This window comes from Alexandromys fortis, unplaced genomic scaffold (assembly GCF_014885135.2).
Source record: "Alexandromys fortis isolate MF-2015 unplaced genomic scaffold, M_Fortis_MF-2015_v1.1 scaffold_19, whole genome shotgun sequence".
Lineage (NCBI taxonomy): Eukaryota > Metazoa > Chordata > Mammalia > Rodentia > Cricetidae > Alexandromys > Alexandromys fortis.
Window position 1 is genome coordinate 3,099,030 of NW_026067890.1, and position 17,527 is coordinate 3,116,556.

Sequence of the window (17,527 nt, forward strand, 5' to 3'; positions counted from 1 at the left end):
CATAGGCAAAGATGCTTTTTTCCAAATGAGGTGCTATTTAAAGCTTCCAGGGATTACGATTTGATCATGTCTATTCAGGTCAACACTATCAATTGATACAAGAGGTAAGGAGATGAGGTGAAATGAGAGAGAGAAAGAGAGAGAGAGAGAGAGAGAGAGAGAGAGAGAGAGAGAGAGAGAGAGAGAGAGAGAGGATGAGTGTCTTGGCGTGAACTGAAAGCAGTTCAGCATGATAAAAGCTTAGATTCTGGGGAATGAGTTCAGAGGTAAGACTAGAGAAACAACGGAAGGTGATCTAAGAGATACCCGTACATCCTCCTGAGAGACTGGATTCGTTGCGGAATGTATTAAATGATCGGAATTACTTATCCTAAGCCCTTCAGGGAGTTTCCCCTGCTCTTGCTCAGCAGGAGATGAAAGAATGGTGCATGCCAAGTCCAACTAGAAGATTTATTTAGTGGACAACATGTTTTAAAATTGTACTTATTAAGACAGTTTGAAAATCGATAATATCTCGTATCAAAACTCTCATGTCAACTTACTCTTGAGATGTGTGTGACAAGGAATCCCTGATGTCTTTTCCCTCATGTGTGTTGGTGTTGACTGGTGAGAACTAAGGACAACTTCGTTCACAAGGAGGCGCTGGTCTCCTTGGCCTGGTCAGCATTGGTTATTTTCAGCATGGTGCTGGAGCCCCTTGGCAGGGAGCTCAGTGATTTTGCTGTTGACTGCCTCTGGGTTTGAACTGCTGGGCTCATTTGTATTGCCTGACTTGCCCTTAAGGTAAATGAATTTGTAACTGTCTCTTTAGGACTCTTTCTACAAAGGTATTTCCTCTGCCTGAAATCCTTCCCGACTTCTCCTGTGGCCTCATCTTTCAACTTCTTGTTAAGAGAACCCACAGGAAAAGCTTTGCTTAGCTTTCCCTCCTCTGAATGGGTAGCTGCTCCTGGGAGCCTCGATCCCTCCTTATCCTCTACACCTTCTCCTCTTGTCCCCCCTCTCAGGTATTATATTTAAGCTTAGGGCCTAGAAAAGTCTGTCGATTTTGTGACTTCTGTTTTCTGCAGATCATTTCTGTCATTTAGGCTCCAAGACATATACTTCAATTAGTCTTAGTGATTAATTTTTTTAAAAAAAGTTTTGTTTGATTTAGAAACTGGGTCTTGGTATCTAGCCCAGGCTATCTGCTGGCCACTGTGTCTGCCTAGTAATGAATCTGCTTATGTACCTGTCTTTTTTTTTTTTTTTCTCTAACACTAATAGCTTCTTTGGGTCAGCAAGACAGGCTTTGCCATCTCAATATGCCTAGCTCAGGCTCATTGTCCAGGACAGAGGAATGCCCCATAGGAAGGAACAAGGGAGCAGGAGACTAGGGGAAGGAAGGGGATACAAAGAGGAAGAGGAGGACAAGAAAGAGGAAAAGAAGGGAGAGCAAGGGGAGAGAGGGAAGGAAGGAGGGAGGGAATAGAGGAGTGATGGAGGGATTGACAGGAAGCAGGAAGGATGGAATTCATTACTTCTGTCTACATTTTTTTCTTCTCATGAAAACTCAGCCCAGATGCAAATTTTCATCAGCAGCATTTTTAAGTATTTATTGAATATCAGTGATCTTCTGTGCGTCCTGTGTTCCTAACCTTGTGCAAAGGGCTGACACTATAGTAAAGGACAAAATACGCATCTCCCTGTCCTAGAGGAAGAGTCTGCTGCTTTAACTCAGTTGTTAGAAATTGTTACCCTGAGATGACAATTTGTTGCACCCAGCTCAGTGTTCAAATGATGATTTCACCCATCCATTACATATTTTTTTTCTTAGTAGCTACTTTGAGATTACCATGGCATACATGGATGGGGACACAAATGTTTTAATTCTTGGTGCAACTGACCACAATTGTCTATCCGGATGGGATAGAGAGTTCTGGACTAGTATGCCCGGTGGCTTCACTCTACAGAGCTTGTTCTAGAACAGAAATAGGAGGAGTGGTGCTCACCCTACCTCGCTGTTCACTTATGATCTTCACCTGGGTCACATTTATGGGCACACACAAAGCACACGTCCTATTTAAACATAAAAACAAACTCATCAGTACAAGCTCCTAAGTATTTGTTCTATTTATAACCACAGCCAGGGTATGGACATTCCATCAACTGAAACCTCTCCAGCCAAAGCGGTAATTTCAAATGTCAAGTTCTCTGCAGGCCCTGTAGCATAGTCCTGTGACCCCAGCTGCTCAGTTGGGGGTGGAAGCCATTGGGAAGAACACAAGTTCCTACCTCCTGTGAGCTACAGAGTAAGTTCAAAGGCAGCCGAGACAGAATAGTGAGACTCTGCATTAAAATGAAAAACAGAAAAGAGACTGGGAAACTACAGGCCAGTGGCAGAGCACTTTGTTCCTGGCAAACCATAACCACACGCATGTACATGCCCAGTAAGATGAATGAATGAGGTGACTGATATGATTATCAACCTTGAATTTTTCTATAATGTATGCATACATCAAAATATCATATCCTATCCCATAAATGTAGACACATTATTTGCCAATTAAGTCTACTAACTTATTAAATTGAATGGACTCTTGTCATTTCTCATGTCCCTTTTGTAGTTTCTCATTTTCTTTCTAATGAAAATCTAAGCTCCTTGACTTGACACACAGAACCTGCTGTAACCTAACATTTTAGCCTTGTGGACTCATTTCCTGCCTTTCCCTTCTGAACTCGGTCACAGGCTCCACCCATTAAGCCTTTGGTCCCTCACCTTGAGCTATTTTCAGCCCCTCCAATTTCTTCTTAGGGCTGTTCCTCCTCCCACTTGAAGATTCCTCAAGCATTACACCATTCATAAGACTGAGGGAGAGCTGTCCTCTCCCCGTTTTCTGCACTCATTTCTTTATAGCAGGACTTCTTTGTCACTAAACAGCCTGAATTTCAGCATGTGCTCCATCCCTCACTACCCTTAAGTCCTTGGATGAGTGACTTAACCTTTCTGTGTTCCTGCCTCCCTGTTAGGTACCAACTACGAGGGATTATTTGCATTATTGGATAGCATGCATGTAAAGCAGTTAGGAGCCTAATCCATCTTCAGCTGTTTAAAATGATTTTCATGATTAACTCATTACTAAGTCAAGCACCATGCTAAGCACAGAGACAAAAGGAAAAAAGATACTTGTACCCTTCTAAGATAACAGAAATACAGGATTGCAGTATAAAAGAATACCTCATAACAATTAGGAACAAAATTCAGGACAGTACAATAAGGAGGACAGGATGATCTTTTGCCTCCAATATCTAGGACTTGGTTTGGGATATGATGTGATGTGCAAGGACCCAGAAGTGTCTTTGGACATCTTTGGTAATCTGGAGCTTTTTAATGTCCGAGGTGGGAGCTATGAGTGGGAAGAGTTGGTTGCAGGAGATCACCCTCCCCACCTTCCTTCCTGAGAGCTAAGTGAGCTGAAAAACAGGTCAGGACATTGTAGGAGTAGGTCTGGGGAAGGGTAATTATGTCATGAAAGAGGGAAAGGAAGGCCTGTCTTGAGACTCTAAATTTAATAACAATTTTAATTTAATAAAAAGAAGGAAAAAATCTTTGTCTTTGTTTACTTTTTACTGTGACCAAAGATCTGTCAAAGATGACTCAAAGAAAAAAGGTAGGGTTTATTTTGGCTCAGCATTTGAGGGTGCAGGCCTCCTGGCAAGATGCACATGGTATCTGAAGCACGAGTTGGCTCCTGTGGCATCCACAGCCCGGCAACCAATAGGTATGTGTGCTGGTGTTCACCTGGCTTTTCTCGTCCACTCGGTCCTGGACCTCATCCCATGGATCAATGGTATCCATCATGATAGCCTATCAAGTTGATAAACACTATTCAACATAGTACTTTCCTCTTGGCTTAGTCCCCAGTGAGATTATGAGTTAGGTAAGAAACAAAACACTCTCAAATTTTTAAGACATCCTTTGAAATTGATCGTGACATTTAAAATGAGCATGGGATTGGTATTTTGTGGCTGATTGAAAGCCTAGATACCACTTGTGCACCAACATTCTCACTGACAGTGTCTGCACACTTGTGTGTCATGACGTACATTTTTTTCTTATTACAATGTAATGTTTGTCTTTTCAAGTTATCATTTATGTCTTTCTCTATCATTATATAATTTAGAACAATATCTCAAAATTTAAAATCTGCTTGTAAGGTATAACTGTGAGCAAAACCTTCAGGGTAGGTGAGAGACACTTGAAATATACATTTGCTTGCTTTGTCTTTAACATTCAACTTAAGTTTTATAGACATCTTTAACAGCTTTATAGGGATTTTGCTTTCTTCGTTTGCCTGTAAGCTAAGCCAAAATAAATCCCTCAGATGATCCTAGCACTCTACTGTGCATTTCTTGGTAGGATTTAAAATGTTCAAATTGCCCATTTGCATGCCAGTTGAGTTCCTCACTTCTGACCGAGATACTTCTAAATCTTGGAGATGACACAGCCATTGGAACCACAGCTGTCAAACATATTTTGTTTGCTGGTAACCCCTCAAAAGTCGCCGCTTGTTTCCTTCTTCTATAAGGAACATAAACAAGAGAGCAGGCTGTATTTATGCAAAATTTACCTTGCTTACTGCGCAGTGCGTGGAAAACAAGTGTGTACAAGAGGAGCATACGTGAGATGTTGATTTCAGAGAGGACAGTAGTGTTTTCAAAGCGTTTCTCTTGTTCCATCTGACGGATGAAGGGCTATGTGTGCAGTACATTTATTGGGGGTCACGCAAGGGAGAAATGGTCTCCACGTGAAATCAGCCATTGCCGCACTTCAGGGATAAGGTGGCTAAGGCCATGATGAAGGGGCCGTTGTTTACAGCGAGGCCATCAATCACCCATTGTGCTGGGGGCAGCTGAGTTACTGAGCATATTCTAATTGAAACTGCATGTACCAGCTGGTCCTGAACACTGAGGTGCTTGTTACTTACTTCACATTTGAGACTCTCTAACGTTGCCCATTCAAGGACATCAAAGGCAGGATAAATCCTGTCTTTGAGATGATGTAATCGTTATTAGATGTCCATTTGAGGTTATTAACGAATAGAGCATGCTAACATTTGATTTCTCAACTATTATAAAAACCTTTGGCCCCCTATGCCTGTAAATTAGGCATTTATTAATTACATGTATTTATTTATTTTATATGTGAGCACAAATTTATGTGCCATGAACTACAAGTGGAAGTTCTCTCCTCTATCATGTGGGTTCCAGGGTCAAATTCAGGTCGTCAAGCTTGATTGCAAATGCCTTTATTACTGAGCCATCTTGCCTGCCCATCAGATCATTAAATTTATTCTTTATCATATGTAACTTTAATATAACCATATCATTTTAGTCCTTCATTCTAGTCTCTAAGTAAATAAGAGTTTTTATTTGCTCATGATAATAATAAAATCCTTACTTACATGGTCACTACTAAGTCCTATAAATGGCATGGCTATTTTCACTTATCATTATACAGGCAAGCTCAGAGAAGGTTAATAATTTGTCTAAGGTTAAGAAGCTAATCAGTGGCAGATGGACTTTATCTAGCTTATTAAACTCATAAAATATAAAATAGTTCATTAACTTTAATGAAGTAAAAGTTTTAGAAACTGTTATGATAGTTGGCCTGTGGGAAAGCAGGCTGTGTATGTTTTTTAGAGTGTTCGAATCATCCCACAGTATCATTTAGCAGAGTGTGTATTATTTGAAAAGTTCACATATTAATATTCTACAAGATACATAGGCAAAAATAAAGGTGGTGTCAAGAGTGACTTCAGATTAAGTATGTAGCTAGTGCCAACCAGTGCAATAAATAAATAAAAAATACAGTAATGGTAAATGATAAATGGATGTAATCTAGGAGAATACAAAGCTCTTTTTTTCCCTTTTCCCTTAAATTATGGTGTTTTTGACAGGTCAGCCCTGTCTAATAGAAACATAATGTGAGGGGTTGAGGAGATGTTTCAGTTGATACTTGAGTGCTTGTTGCACAGCATCAGAGTTCAAGTCTTGGCACCTAGACAAAAAATCCATACATCTGTAATCCCAATGCCGGGATGTGGAGGTTGGAGGATGCCTGAGGCTGGCTGACCAGCCAGCCTAGACTAATAGGTGAGTTCCAGGGTTAGCAATGTCTCAAAACCTGTGGTGGAGAAAGGCTGAGAAAGACACCTGATGTACACTCCCATGTGTGCATATACTACATAAACACAAACACTACCACACACACACACAAATAAAACATAAAGTGAACTATGTCTTTTTAATTTTCTAGTAGTTACATTTAAAGAAGCAAAATTGTGATATTTTGAAAACATTTGCCAGTATATCTAAAATATCGTCATTCAACATGTATCAATAAAAATTTAATTAGATGTTCCTTTTATTCCTTTTTTTTTAGTTTTCTAAATCCAGCACAAATTTAACATCTTAATTCAGATACCGAGTCTTCATCTAAAATATTTGATCCACATTTAGATTTCATAGACTCCAGAGTGTAAAATGTAATTTTGCATACCCAATTAGTTCAGAGCATACCTAAAAATAGCCTGATAGCCTAATCAAGCAATAGTTTTGAGATCAGTTTAATTCAATTAGACTTAATTTAATTAAAATCGAGTAGAAGGAAAGATTTGGTTCTGCAGTTCCTCCAGTCACAGCTGAAGAAGCCATTAGTATCTACAGGTTCCTTATTGGATTTAGTGAAGGGCAGTCCTTAAAAGAGAATTCAGAGTAAATCAGAGAAAAAAAAACTTATGCTCAGTTCATAACTGAATTAGGCAGGGTTTTCCGAGAGAATAAGAATTTCTAAGTCTCAAATCTAATTTGGGAATATCTGAAGCAAAACTAGGAAATCTGAGGGTTTTACTTAAGCCAGTAGGAGAGAGTGAAGAGGATAATTAGTACTTGGGAGAGAAGGAACTGCTCACTTAGGGTAAGGGCTGGGGTTCTGAAGAAGCAGAGCAGGAAAAAAAAACTGAATGATTATCTTGTGCATTTGCTTATGTATATGAGTACCTTTAAATTAGACCACATCCCAGAGGAAAGTTATCCTTGGATAAGAGAAAATAGAGGGATTTATACTTTATTTCTGGATTGAATTGGTAGAACACCTATCTTAATATGCCCCTTATATAAGAAGCTTAGTAACTGATAAGATAGTTGTCACTGGAACCATTGGTAGTAAGGATGTAGGTTATGGGGGGGGGGAGCTCTTTATTTTCCAACATAGTCTGAATGATATGTGTTCCTTCTGCCATTCAAAGACAGGATCATGACTTCATAGAATATTTTCTCTTTCCACCACCAGGAAACATTTTCTATTTATACGGACGTGCATGATTAGAAAACACGCTCACAGGAAATAGCATAGCAATAGATGATGGGTTGCTAAGATTAGGAACATGGGCTAGAAGAAGATGTGTTGAAGATGGAAAGATGCTCATTGTTTGTGAGTTTAGATGGACCAAGTGAATTCCAGTGCAGGAGGTAGGACTCCTCTTTCTAGCTCTTGTGCTCCATCTTGCAAAATAGGAATTTTGATTTCTGTGGTTTCTTTCAGGTGAAAAAAGGGGGATGAGACACAGGAGGGCAGAATAAAAAGGGACTTTGTTTCTTAGGGCTCCTCATATCTTTACTTTCCAACAATATGGCAAAAAAATCTCTGACTTGATGTGGAATTGCCCTCTGTATGCTATAAATATGTTTTATTACCACTAGTTAATAAAGAATCTGCTTTGGACCTATGGCAGCATAGAATAGGACAAGGTGGGAATTCCCAGCAGAAATAGAGCAGAAAAAAGGCAGAGTCGGGGAGATGCCATGTAGCTGTTGAAGGAAAAAGACACCTGCCCCAGAACCTTACCGGTAAACCACAAAAATCATGTAAAATATACAATAATAGCAATGGGTTAATTTAAGATGTAAGAGTTAGTTAATAAGAAGCCTGAGCTAATCGGCCAAGCAGTGTTTTAATTAATATAGTTTCTGTATTATTATTTCATGTCTGGGCAGCTGGGAAAAGAGCAAACAGTCTCTGTCTAAACTGACTTGAGACTCATCTTCTGAGTTCCAACACTTTATCATATCACTGTTTCTTGTATCATTACCCCCTCCTCCATCACAGCCCCGAGGGCCTGAATTCCTGGAATACAAATCTGTCTTGTAAAACCCTTGGTTTGCCACCATTATAATATTCCCATCCTATTCATTCTACAGATATTCTCAGATGCCTTTATACTACTACTTGGACACATTTATAAAGGCAGATAAGAATATGAAGTAAAATTATAACAATAATAAGAATCCCAGGACTTGACCATGAGCTTGAATGAACACTTGAGTTTGTTTACATGAAAGTTGTTGTGCCATTTTGCAAACAGCATTCCATTGTGGATGTTTATCATCTGAGGGGCTCCCGTTAGCTAACTCAAGACTAGGGCAGGTCGGATATGATAAATGTCAAGATGAAAGTTAAAAGTGGTTTTACAAGATTGAGTGTTGCTTTGAAAAAATCCATGTGCATAATAAAAAAGAATTTGGATGGGCTTCAGTCTCTGTAAAGAAGTTATGAAATACTCAGTTGACCACAGACAGACTAATATAAGCAGTAATGTTAAAAGAATATGAAAAAAATCTCTGTGTTTTATTAGATTATATTAACCAGAGCTGTCAAACTTGAGGCATTTAAAAATATTCCACCACTGACCTGATTACGGAATATGGACCAATGAGTTGGGTTGATACCTTGTCATCTAGAAAAGCCACACTGCTCCTCGGGTTGGCCCGTGGTTAGGTGCATTAACAGGGTAAACTTGCTGCACAATTTTCTCATATCTTAAACAATTAGGAACCAGAAATTGTAAAATGAAAATGTGCTTTTTATTTTACAGTTTGCCTAATCCAGAGGAAAAGATTCATCATTTGTTTCCTTTCTGTAGCTGTATGAAAAATTTTGTGGAGGAGGAAGGAAAAGCCATCAGATATTCATGTGCTATGATGCTTAAATGATGACAGGTGTTCCATGGTTTCAGGAATTTGAACACTTGATCTGCAGCTGATGGTCCCACTCAGGAGGTCTAGGAAATGTGGCCTTATTGGAGGGTGTGTCTCTGAAGGTGGCTTTGAGAGTTGAAGGACTCTTGTTATTTCTAGAGTTCCTTCTCTTCTGTATCGGTGGGGTTCAAGACGTGAGCTCTGGACATCAAGTTTCTGTCTCCCTGGCTGCCAACCTTCCCCATCATGACAGGCTCCTATCCTTCTGCAACCATAAGCCAAGTCCTTCTATAACTTACCTTGGCCATGATGTTTTATTACAACAATAGAAAAGTAACTAATACATAGACGAATTTGTGTGAGGCAAACTGCCAGAACTGTGTGAAATTTCTCCCTAGCCTTATCAGAGTGTATCTGTGGTCCTTCCATCCATGGCTTCACCAAGTCTTTCTCTCTGGCTACAGTGAGGGAATATTATCCATTTTCAAAGTCTCATGTGAGTGGGAACCATAGTCACAAGAAATAACAGGAAACTGAAGATTCATAGATGTCTGTTTGAGGCTCATAGTCTTCTTATCACAATTAGTAGTCACCCATTGCAGATTTTGCTCCTGGAAATACATGACAATAAAAAAAGAGAGACAGTAAGTTAGTAAACACATATATATTCAAGATACTTTCAAGTAGCGATTTCAGGTAATACGAGTTCAAAATTCTACCTTTGCCCAACAATGCCTGTCATGCTTCCATCATGCGGTAAGTTTTGAATGCCTATTGTGTGAAAAAGCTTCTAAGCATTTCACATAGAGCAGTGAATGGACGAAGGTTCTATTCTAAAAGAATATTATAAAAGGGAGAAGCATGGCAGTATATACATTGTTCTACAAAGTGACAAATGTCACAAATACTCTGTTGTCTCCCTCCTAGCTATCCCTCACTCAATCTTCTCTTTAGTAAGTCTCGTTTTCTTAACAGTTCTCTGAAAGTCAGGCCAAGTGCCAAGCACAGAGTTTACAGTGAAGGACCAGGCTTCATTTCTATGTCTCCCCTATAGTGAGGGGAACAAATAAAACAAATAAGAACCTGTCACCATGGCAAGAGTTCCAAGAAAATGAGCAAAATACTTTGAAAGCCCGTGGCTGGATTACCCGGGTTATCGTCTACATCTAGGCTAGTTCAGTTTCTGCTGGCATGGACAACCATGCTCATCCTTCAGGATCAAACCTCAGATATTTCCTCATTGGAGAAATTAATAATTACCACAAATATAATGAAAGACAAACTAGAGAATTTTTTTGTTTGAACTTGTCAACTCTCTAGTACTTTATGACAAGAGCCTTTTAAACAGTCTATTTGTTTTATCCTTGCAGAAAGTCTATTAAAGCTGATCTGCAGAAGGGGAAATAATAGCATAATGATCTACTAAGGAAGCTAAATACAGAACAGTAATTGATTACTTATGCTTTCTTGGTTTCTAATTCACTTATGAAACCATCTAGGTTAACCAGATGTCAAAATGTAGCTAAAATAAACACAAACAGGAGGTGGGGGTGATTTGAGCAGAATTGTGTTCCTTCTATCGTCAAGGGTCTGTGGATGCTAACAAGCTTACAGCCAACTCATTTAGCTGTGTTATCCATCCTCATTCACCCATTCCATGCAAGATGATGCAGAATGCCAAAACTTATCATTTGATTCCTGCTAAGATCCTACTATACGTTATTTCATGTTACTCTTTGCTTATTTAAATACATGCAATACTTAATACATATACTGAAGGGCTTTGATAACTGGTTCACTTTTACTAAAGGATAACTATAATGTCCTATTATTCTGTAACGTGGGTTGTCTCACTTGTTATAGTAAACACCAATCATTTAGTCGTTACAAAATATAATACTTGTAAAAGAACCCTATTATAGTCAACAAAAAAAATGGCCATGATAGATAAATAAAGCTAAATAATTGGCATTCTTTTTTTTAATTGGCATTCTTAAATTCCACATTTAAGAACTCATCATCACAAACTTCATTACAGGTATGGTAGCACACACCTATAATGCTAACATTCAAGAGCAACTCTGGCTATCTAGAGAGCTGGAAACCAGCCTGGGTTAAGTAGCTTAACAGAAAATAACCATTTTTTTAAACTACAAGAATCATAAACTCTAGTCAATGATTAAAACTACACAGTCATACATAGCTGTTAACTGCATTTTTGTAATATATACATAATGTATTTCATGTGTATACCAAGAAAACACTTTTGTGAAAAGTCTTGTTTTATTTGCTATTTCAGATGTACATTACGAACACTATCAAAGCCAAAGGCACCAGACTTGCTAAGCCTGTTCTATGCTTGGGATTAATGTGCTTGGCCTTTCTTACTGGACTCAATAGAGTAGCAGAATATCGAAATCATTGGTCGGATGTGATAGCGGGCTTTCTAGTTGGGATATCTATAGCAGTATTTCTGGTAAGTATGATTTTTAAAAATATTTTTTTTTGTTTTTAAGAAGCTTGAATATCACTTCTAAGAAAATGCAAGGATGAATCATTGTGATACATTATGTGAAATATATGTTTATGGTTGCTCATTTCTTTTTTTTCTTGCATTTATTCTTCTTAAGATTAGATTTGGGAAAGAATAATAAATAAATTCTGCACTTAAAATACTTTTATATATAATGGAGTAGAGCTAAAAATCATTCCTCCTCAAATAGCATTTTACATTTTTAATTAATGGGGCAGGGAACACATGTGCCACAGCATGCGTGTGTAGGTCCAAAAGACAACTTGTGAGAGTTAGTTCTAGCCTTCTACCATGTGAGGGCTGAGGGTTAAACTCAGGCCATCAATTACCTTTATCCACTAAGCTATCTCACCTGTCCCATCTCAGTTAGTATTGTAGACTGCACTGTTTATATATCCACAAAATTCCTCAGCATAGTTTGCCTCTAGTGAAGGAAAACATCCTCCTGGACCCAAGTGCTTCATGCCTTCTTCAGTCTGGGCACTTCATGAGATCCACACCTCCAGTGTTCCCGTGACATAGGATTGTGAGATGCATCACTTCTCCTGGGGGACCGAAACTGTCCGAGAATGGGATGGGGATACTAGCATCCCCAGTCATGTCTTCCACATGGTGAAGAATGTCAGAGCCTTTTAATGGAGGGCTACCCATATGCCTGCTAAAACATACACTTGAATGAATCTATAATTTTGTTCAATTAAAGTTTTCAGCCTGAGTTGAAAATCATCAGGCCGTTACTTGTGGGGACTTTAACCGTCTTACTTAGATGACCAAGTGCACAGTTTATAAAGCAAAGGCCATTTTACAGGGACACCTTATAACTTCAGAAACACTTCCATTTCAATTCAGTTGGATTTGTTCTCACAATACTTGCTTCTTCCTTCCTCAGCCTCCTTTGCCCAGTTAATAATGAGTGGGCAATAAAAAAAAAATGTGTGAGGTTTGAGTACAAATTACATGCCTGGAATTTGAAATGAAATGTTCCCTCTAAAACCTCCGGTAGGAAATTAATGGGCATGATCTCATGTCTGCTCAGCATCCTGAGTTTCATCCCCCCACCCTTTGTTTCCTCTTGTGATGCCATTCACTGTGAGTCTCAAGGTCACTGGAGGACTCTAGATTAAAAGTTTTTTTTTTTTTTTAAATCTGTGATGTGTTCATCAGTCAGAATGCCCCTCACTATCATAGACTGAGTGTGCAGGTACAGTCAGTGGAAGAGGAAGAGATACTAAATCACCTGATGAACCCCAGTCAGCATTTGCCTTTTATGGAAAAATTCTGGCAGTTCATGGATTCTGATTGGCTAGTGATTGAGGTGATGTGAATAGCTGAGATTCCGTTGCTTGGTTACAGGTGTGCTCCTAGATAAGCTACAGATTGCTTACTGTTGAGTCTTGCAGATTCTTTTGGATAAATTTCATCATCCAAATATAGCAACAGACAGGCTGAAGTTACCCTTTAATACCCCCCCGTCTCTTTGAAGTCACTTGATGCCTCATGAAACTCAGGGCCAAACTCTCCTTGCTTTCACTCATCACAGTTGAGACTGGTTAACATTTAAAAGAAACAAAACAAAACAGAAAAGTGATGGAAATTATGATGCCACCGAACTCAGCTCCCTAGGTGTAGATTATTTTCCCTGGCGCCTCATCAGCCTCCTATTGTTTTTCCCCTGGCCATTGCAATCCTCCTACCCTTCCAGAGAGCATCTTAGTGCCTTAGCCTAGCCATCCTTTAAAACCAGACGCTAGTGTCATGTTAGACATATCCCTAACTGAGAACTAGATACATGAAGAGCTAGCCTGTACATCTCCCTGAGCTCAAGCCACTCTCTTGTGCATATTCAATCCAAGAATGTATATTACACACATTCTGAAATCACTACTTAAATATTATTACACATGAGAAAAATGACTCCATGAAAAGGTCACACCAAAACGGTGCTTCAATCTCACACCAAAACGGTGCTTCAATCATGTAGCTAAAGATGAATCATGTTCTCATTAATGATCACTTATGAATGTGAGTGCCTGTAGGCGACAACTGGTAAGTCAAGGAAGCTCATGGGAATATGGCTTGATTCCACCATGAGCTAGAGTTTTGTTTGGGGATTAGCCTAGTCCCTTAAATTCCCCTTCCCCGTCTTCCTCCTTAAAATAAAATGCTGCCAAGTCCCTACTCCAATACAAGTGCTGACCTTGGTGATGTGAAGAAATATTTGAGAACAAAACGAGAGACATCTCAGATATTAAATATGTTACAACTCAAATAAGAAAACAGACATTACACTTTATAGAGGATTACATACAATTTATTGATAGGTACTGGAAATATTAACTTTATTGAGGTGACAGACCTGTCAGGAAAAAATGATATATTGGCCGGGTGGTGGTAGCGCACGCCTTTAATCCCAGCACTTGGAAGGCAGAGGCAGGCGGATTTCTGTGAGTTCGAGACCAGCCTGGTCTACAAGAGCTAGTTCTAGGACAGGCTCCAAAGCCACAGAGAAACCTTGTCTCAAAAAAGCAAAAAAAAAAAAAAAAAAAAAAAAAAGTGATATATCAACTGGAGGAGGTAAGAAAGAGGATAAGTGTGGATTCTGCACAAGGAATGAGAACAAAACATGGGCCACATAGACAACATGAAAGCCTGTATAAGGACAGTAGGCATGGAGCTCTTCCTATACCGCAGGCCCAGGAAACAGCTTATGAATGAGAAAGCACTGCTTCCTGGAATGGTACTAGTCTCCCATCATGAAGGCTAGAGGCATGGAAAAGTTTTGTGTGCCAAAAGAATAATGTGGACTTTTGTTTAAAATGTAGGGGAGTTAGTATGCCCTGCCTTCAAAAGAGTAGAAATCGAATGGACTTGTTGAGTCCAAGTTTCTTTATGTACTCAATTGTCCCATCAAGTACTTTATTGAACCTTTCTGTGCTCCTGTATCCTTCTGTATATGAGAACAATCACAACCTCCCAGAAGGCTCGTTCTTGAACTTACAGAAGGTCAAGCAAAGTAGTACATGCTTAGTGAACGGCCACGGGAATGAGTAAAGCACAGTTCCGTAAGTGGTAGTTTGCTTCCGCTCACTAGCTTTTGCCATTTGAGATCTGTGCTTTAAAAATATGCTCTAGCATAACATTGCAGGTGAAGATGGAGGAAACGTGTTATGAAGAACCAGGGAAATCAGAGTCTAAACTGAACTATAGAGACACAGAAAGAATAGACAATCTTTGGAATGGAAAGGGAAGAAAGAGAGCCTGAGGGAACATAAGATGATGTGGATGAGGGACAGGAAACAACTCGGGATGACTCGCAAATTCCTTATTTGGATAACTCAGTAGGGCATTTATTTTGAATTTTGTGCAGCCACTCCAACTCTGGCTTGCAAATGTCCTGCAATTATCTTGCAGGGTTTTAGGATTCTAAAATGAGTCCAAAAGAAAAATAAAGCAGTCTACTCCAAGTTGCTGTCTTGTTCTAAAGACACCTCCGCTCACCACCCTTTATCTACACCTAGCATTTACCTCTGACTCATTCTCCCAGTTCATCCCCAACAAGCAGTGACTCATCTACTTCAAGTTCATTTCCACTTCCCAATTATTCCTTGTGTGTCTTATATCAGTCCTTCTAACCAGAACTGTGGGCTTCCCATCCCAAGTACTCCTACAGATATCCCCCACACCACCACCTTGCTGGCTTGGCCTATATTGCAATTATTGCAAAAATGCATTGTCAATAACAAGGCAAAATAAACCTTCCCGGATGCCTCAACTCCAGTCATTCTACTGCACTTCCAGGGTCCACGATGTTCCAAATGCTTATTTCCTAGTGAAAAGCATCCTGCACTTTTCTCTGTGTTCATTAATCCAGCTCGTGGAATCACAATCAGCCTCCTCCCCTTATCAAAAACAAACCTGCCCTTCCTACACATTTGTTCTGGGGAAATGCCCCTTCTTTTTGTGTATTTCAGTTGCAAATGAGAGGCAGGGATATCTGAGTCCTGCCACTGCATGCGTGTGACCCTGGACACATCAATCACAGCTCACTATTCATCATATAGTGAAACCTTCCCCAAGCCATGCTCAGAACATCTTCTCTCCTAAGTCCTTCCTTGTGTTTCTCACTAACACATGGCAACTCCTAGACACCGCATTTCACATTTCTCTTGCAAATAAGCCATCGTGGAGAAATATTTCTGTTCGTTTTGTTCACTGCTTACCTTTTCATGTATTTGGAATATGGTCTTGTATATGGGCGACATGAAAGAATAACTGTTTAATTTGTTGCCCTGAGTTCTTTAAAGGACTCAATGAATTTCCACGTGTAGTAAGCATGGCCTTATTTCACTGCTTATCATGCCCAGCTCTTACACCGATATTCCAGTCTTCTACATTGCTAAGATTTGACTCAGACACATCCCACGTTTTCTAGGCTGTACCTGTCATCACGTTCTTCTCATCTCCCCCTTAACTTCTATATGTATCAGTCTGTACTGTTAGAATCCTACAAGGAATTAGGTTGTGGCCGAAATCTGTTTGCACCCTTGTACATTTTGCTCAAGGGTAAAGAGTAGAATCATCGCGCTTAGCAAAATACAAAACTAATTCTTGAGCAGCAGGTGCTGGTTATTATTGTTACAAAAATGGATGACGTAAAAACCTCACCTCTCCCGAGCATGATAGATGAAATTGCTAAGCAGAAGTGTCCAGCTTTGTTGATCCCAATAATAGCTTGTCATATGATCTTATGTACGAGTAGCAATCACTGCAGCATTTTATTGAGATATATTGCCCTCACTTTCAGATTAAAAACAGATAACCAAATTAGGAGCTAATACTGTTTGACTCCACAAGGTACATAATGTAATAATTATGGGAAGAAAAAAGTGAATACATAAAAATTTATTAATACAACATAGAGAAACCCAAAAATATGTGTGGTGGTAGTTAATTAGTGTAATCTTTTTAGGGGAATATAAAGTTAAATGAGTGGAAGCCATTGATATAAAACATAGTGCTTGAAAGTAAATTAACTTTTTTGTTGTTTTTGGAGACAGGGTTTCTTTGTAGCTTTGGGACCTGTTCCTGGAACTAGCTCTTGTAGACCAGGCTGGCCTTGAAATCACAGAGATCCGCCTGGCTCACAAGTACTGGGACTAAAGGGGTGCACCACCACCACCTGGCAGAAATTAATTTTTAATTAAAGATAATAGACCATACAATACAATTTGGGGCCAGAATGCATGTGAATTCATTAGTGACGTCTTTCATAAACGATGCCACTCACTGTGACAGGTGGGGTCCAAAGGCAACAAACTTCAGATGAGACTCCTAATTTGTGCCTTAGAAGAGACATGAGTCAACGTACTTCCTTACCCACTGTGAAATTTCATACTGAGACTACTGCTCTGACAGACAGACTCAGAGTTCTGTATGAGCATAGGAAAACAGACACTCTGAAACACAGTGAGCTTGCCAAACTAAGGGCTCAGGGGAGACATCAATGGCAAAGCGAGAAGCACTTGTTACACACATGTGAGGACTTCCAGAACCCATGAAAATGCTTGGAGAGCAATGTGCATGTCTGTAATCCTAGTACATGGAATGCTGAGAAAAAAAACACCTTTGGACAAGCTGTGTAGATAGACTAGTGGGTATAGTGAATTCTGAGTTGAAGTAAGAGATCTCGCCTGAATATATGTGAGGAGAGTGATTTCTGGAAGTGTGTGTGCTATGATATGGACATGAAACTCTTTGTTTCATTGAAGTTGTTACCTGAAATTATCAGATCTATCCTTTGTGTGTTAGAAAAGTGCTCATTTATCAAATTTCAACCTTCGGACCAAATTTGACCTCCTGCTTCTTTTAGTAAGGGAAGTTTATCAGACTGTCAACATGTCTTTTCTCTTTTGAACAAATGGAATTGCTGCTTTCCCTTCAAAAGGGAAGAGTTGAGTAGTTGCCATTGACTATGAG

At 39.4% G+C, this 17,527-nt stretch overlaps 1 protein-coding gene across 2 annotated transcripts in view; it reads left to right on the forward strand.

Moving 5' to 3' along the window:
- Plppr5 (phospholipid phosphatase related 5) overlaps positions 1-17,527 on the forward strand; it is a 95,035-nt gene that overhangs the window by 59,255 nt on the left and 18,253 nt on the right. For both annotated transcript variants that reach the window (XM_050138205.1, XM_050138282.1), the window contains exon 4: positions 11,318-11,494. In XM_050138205.1, the coding sequence (XP_049994162.1) occupies positions 11,318-11,494 (177 nt within the window). The remainder of the gene's footprint in view (positions 1-11,317; positions 11,495-17,527) is intronic.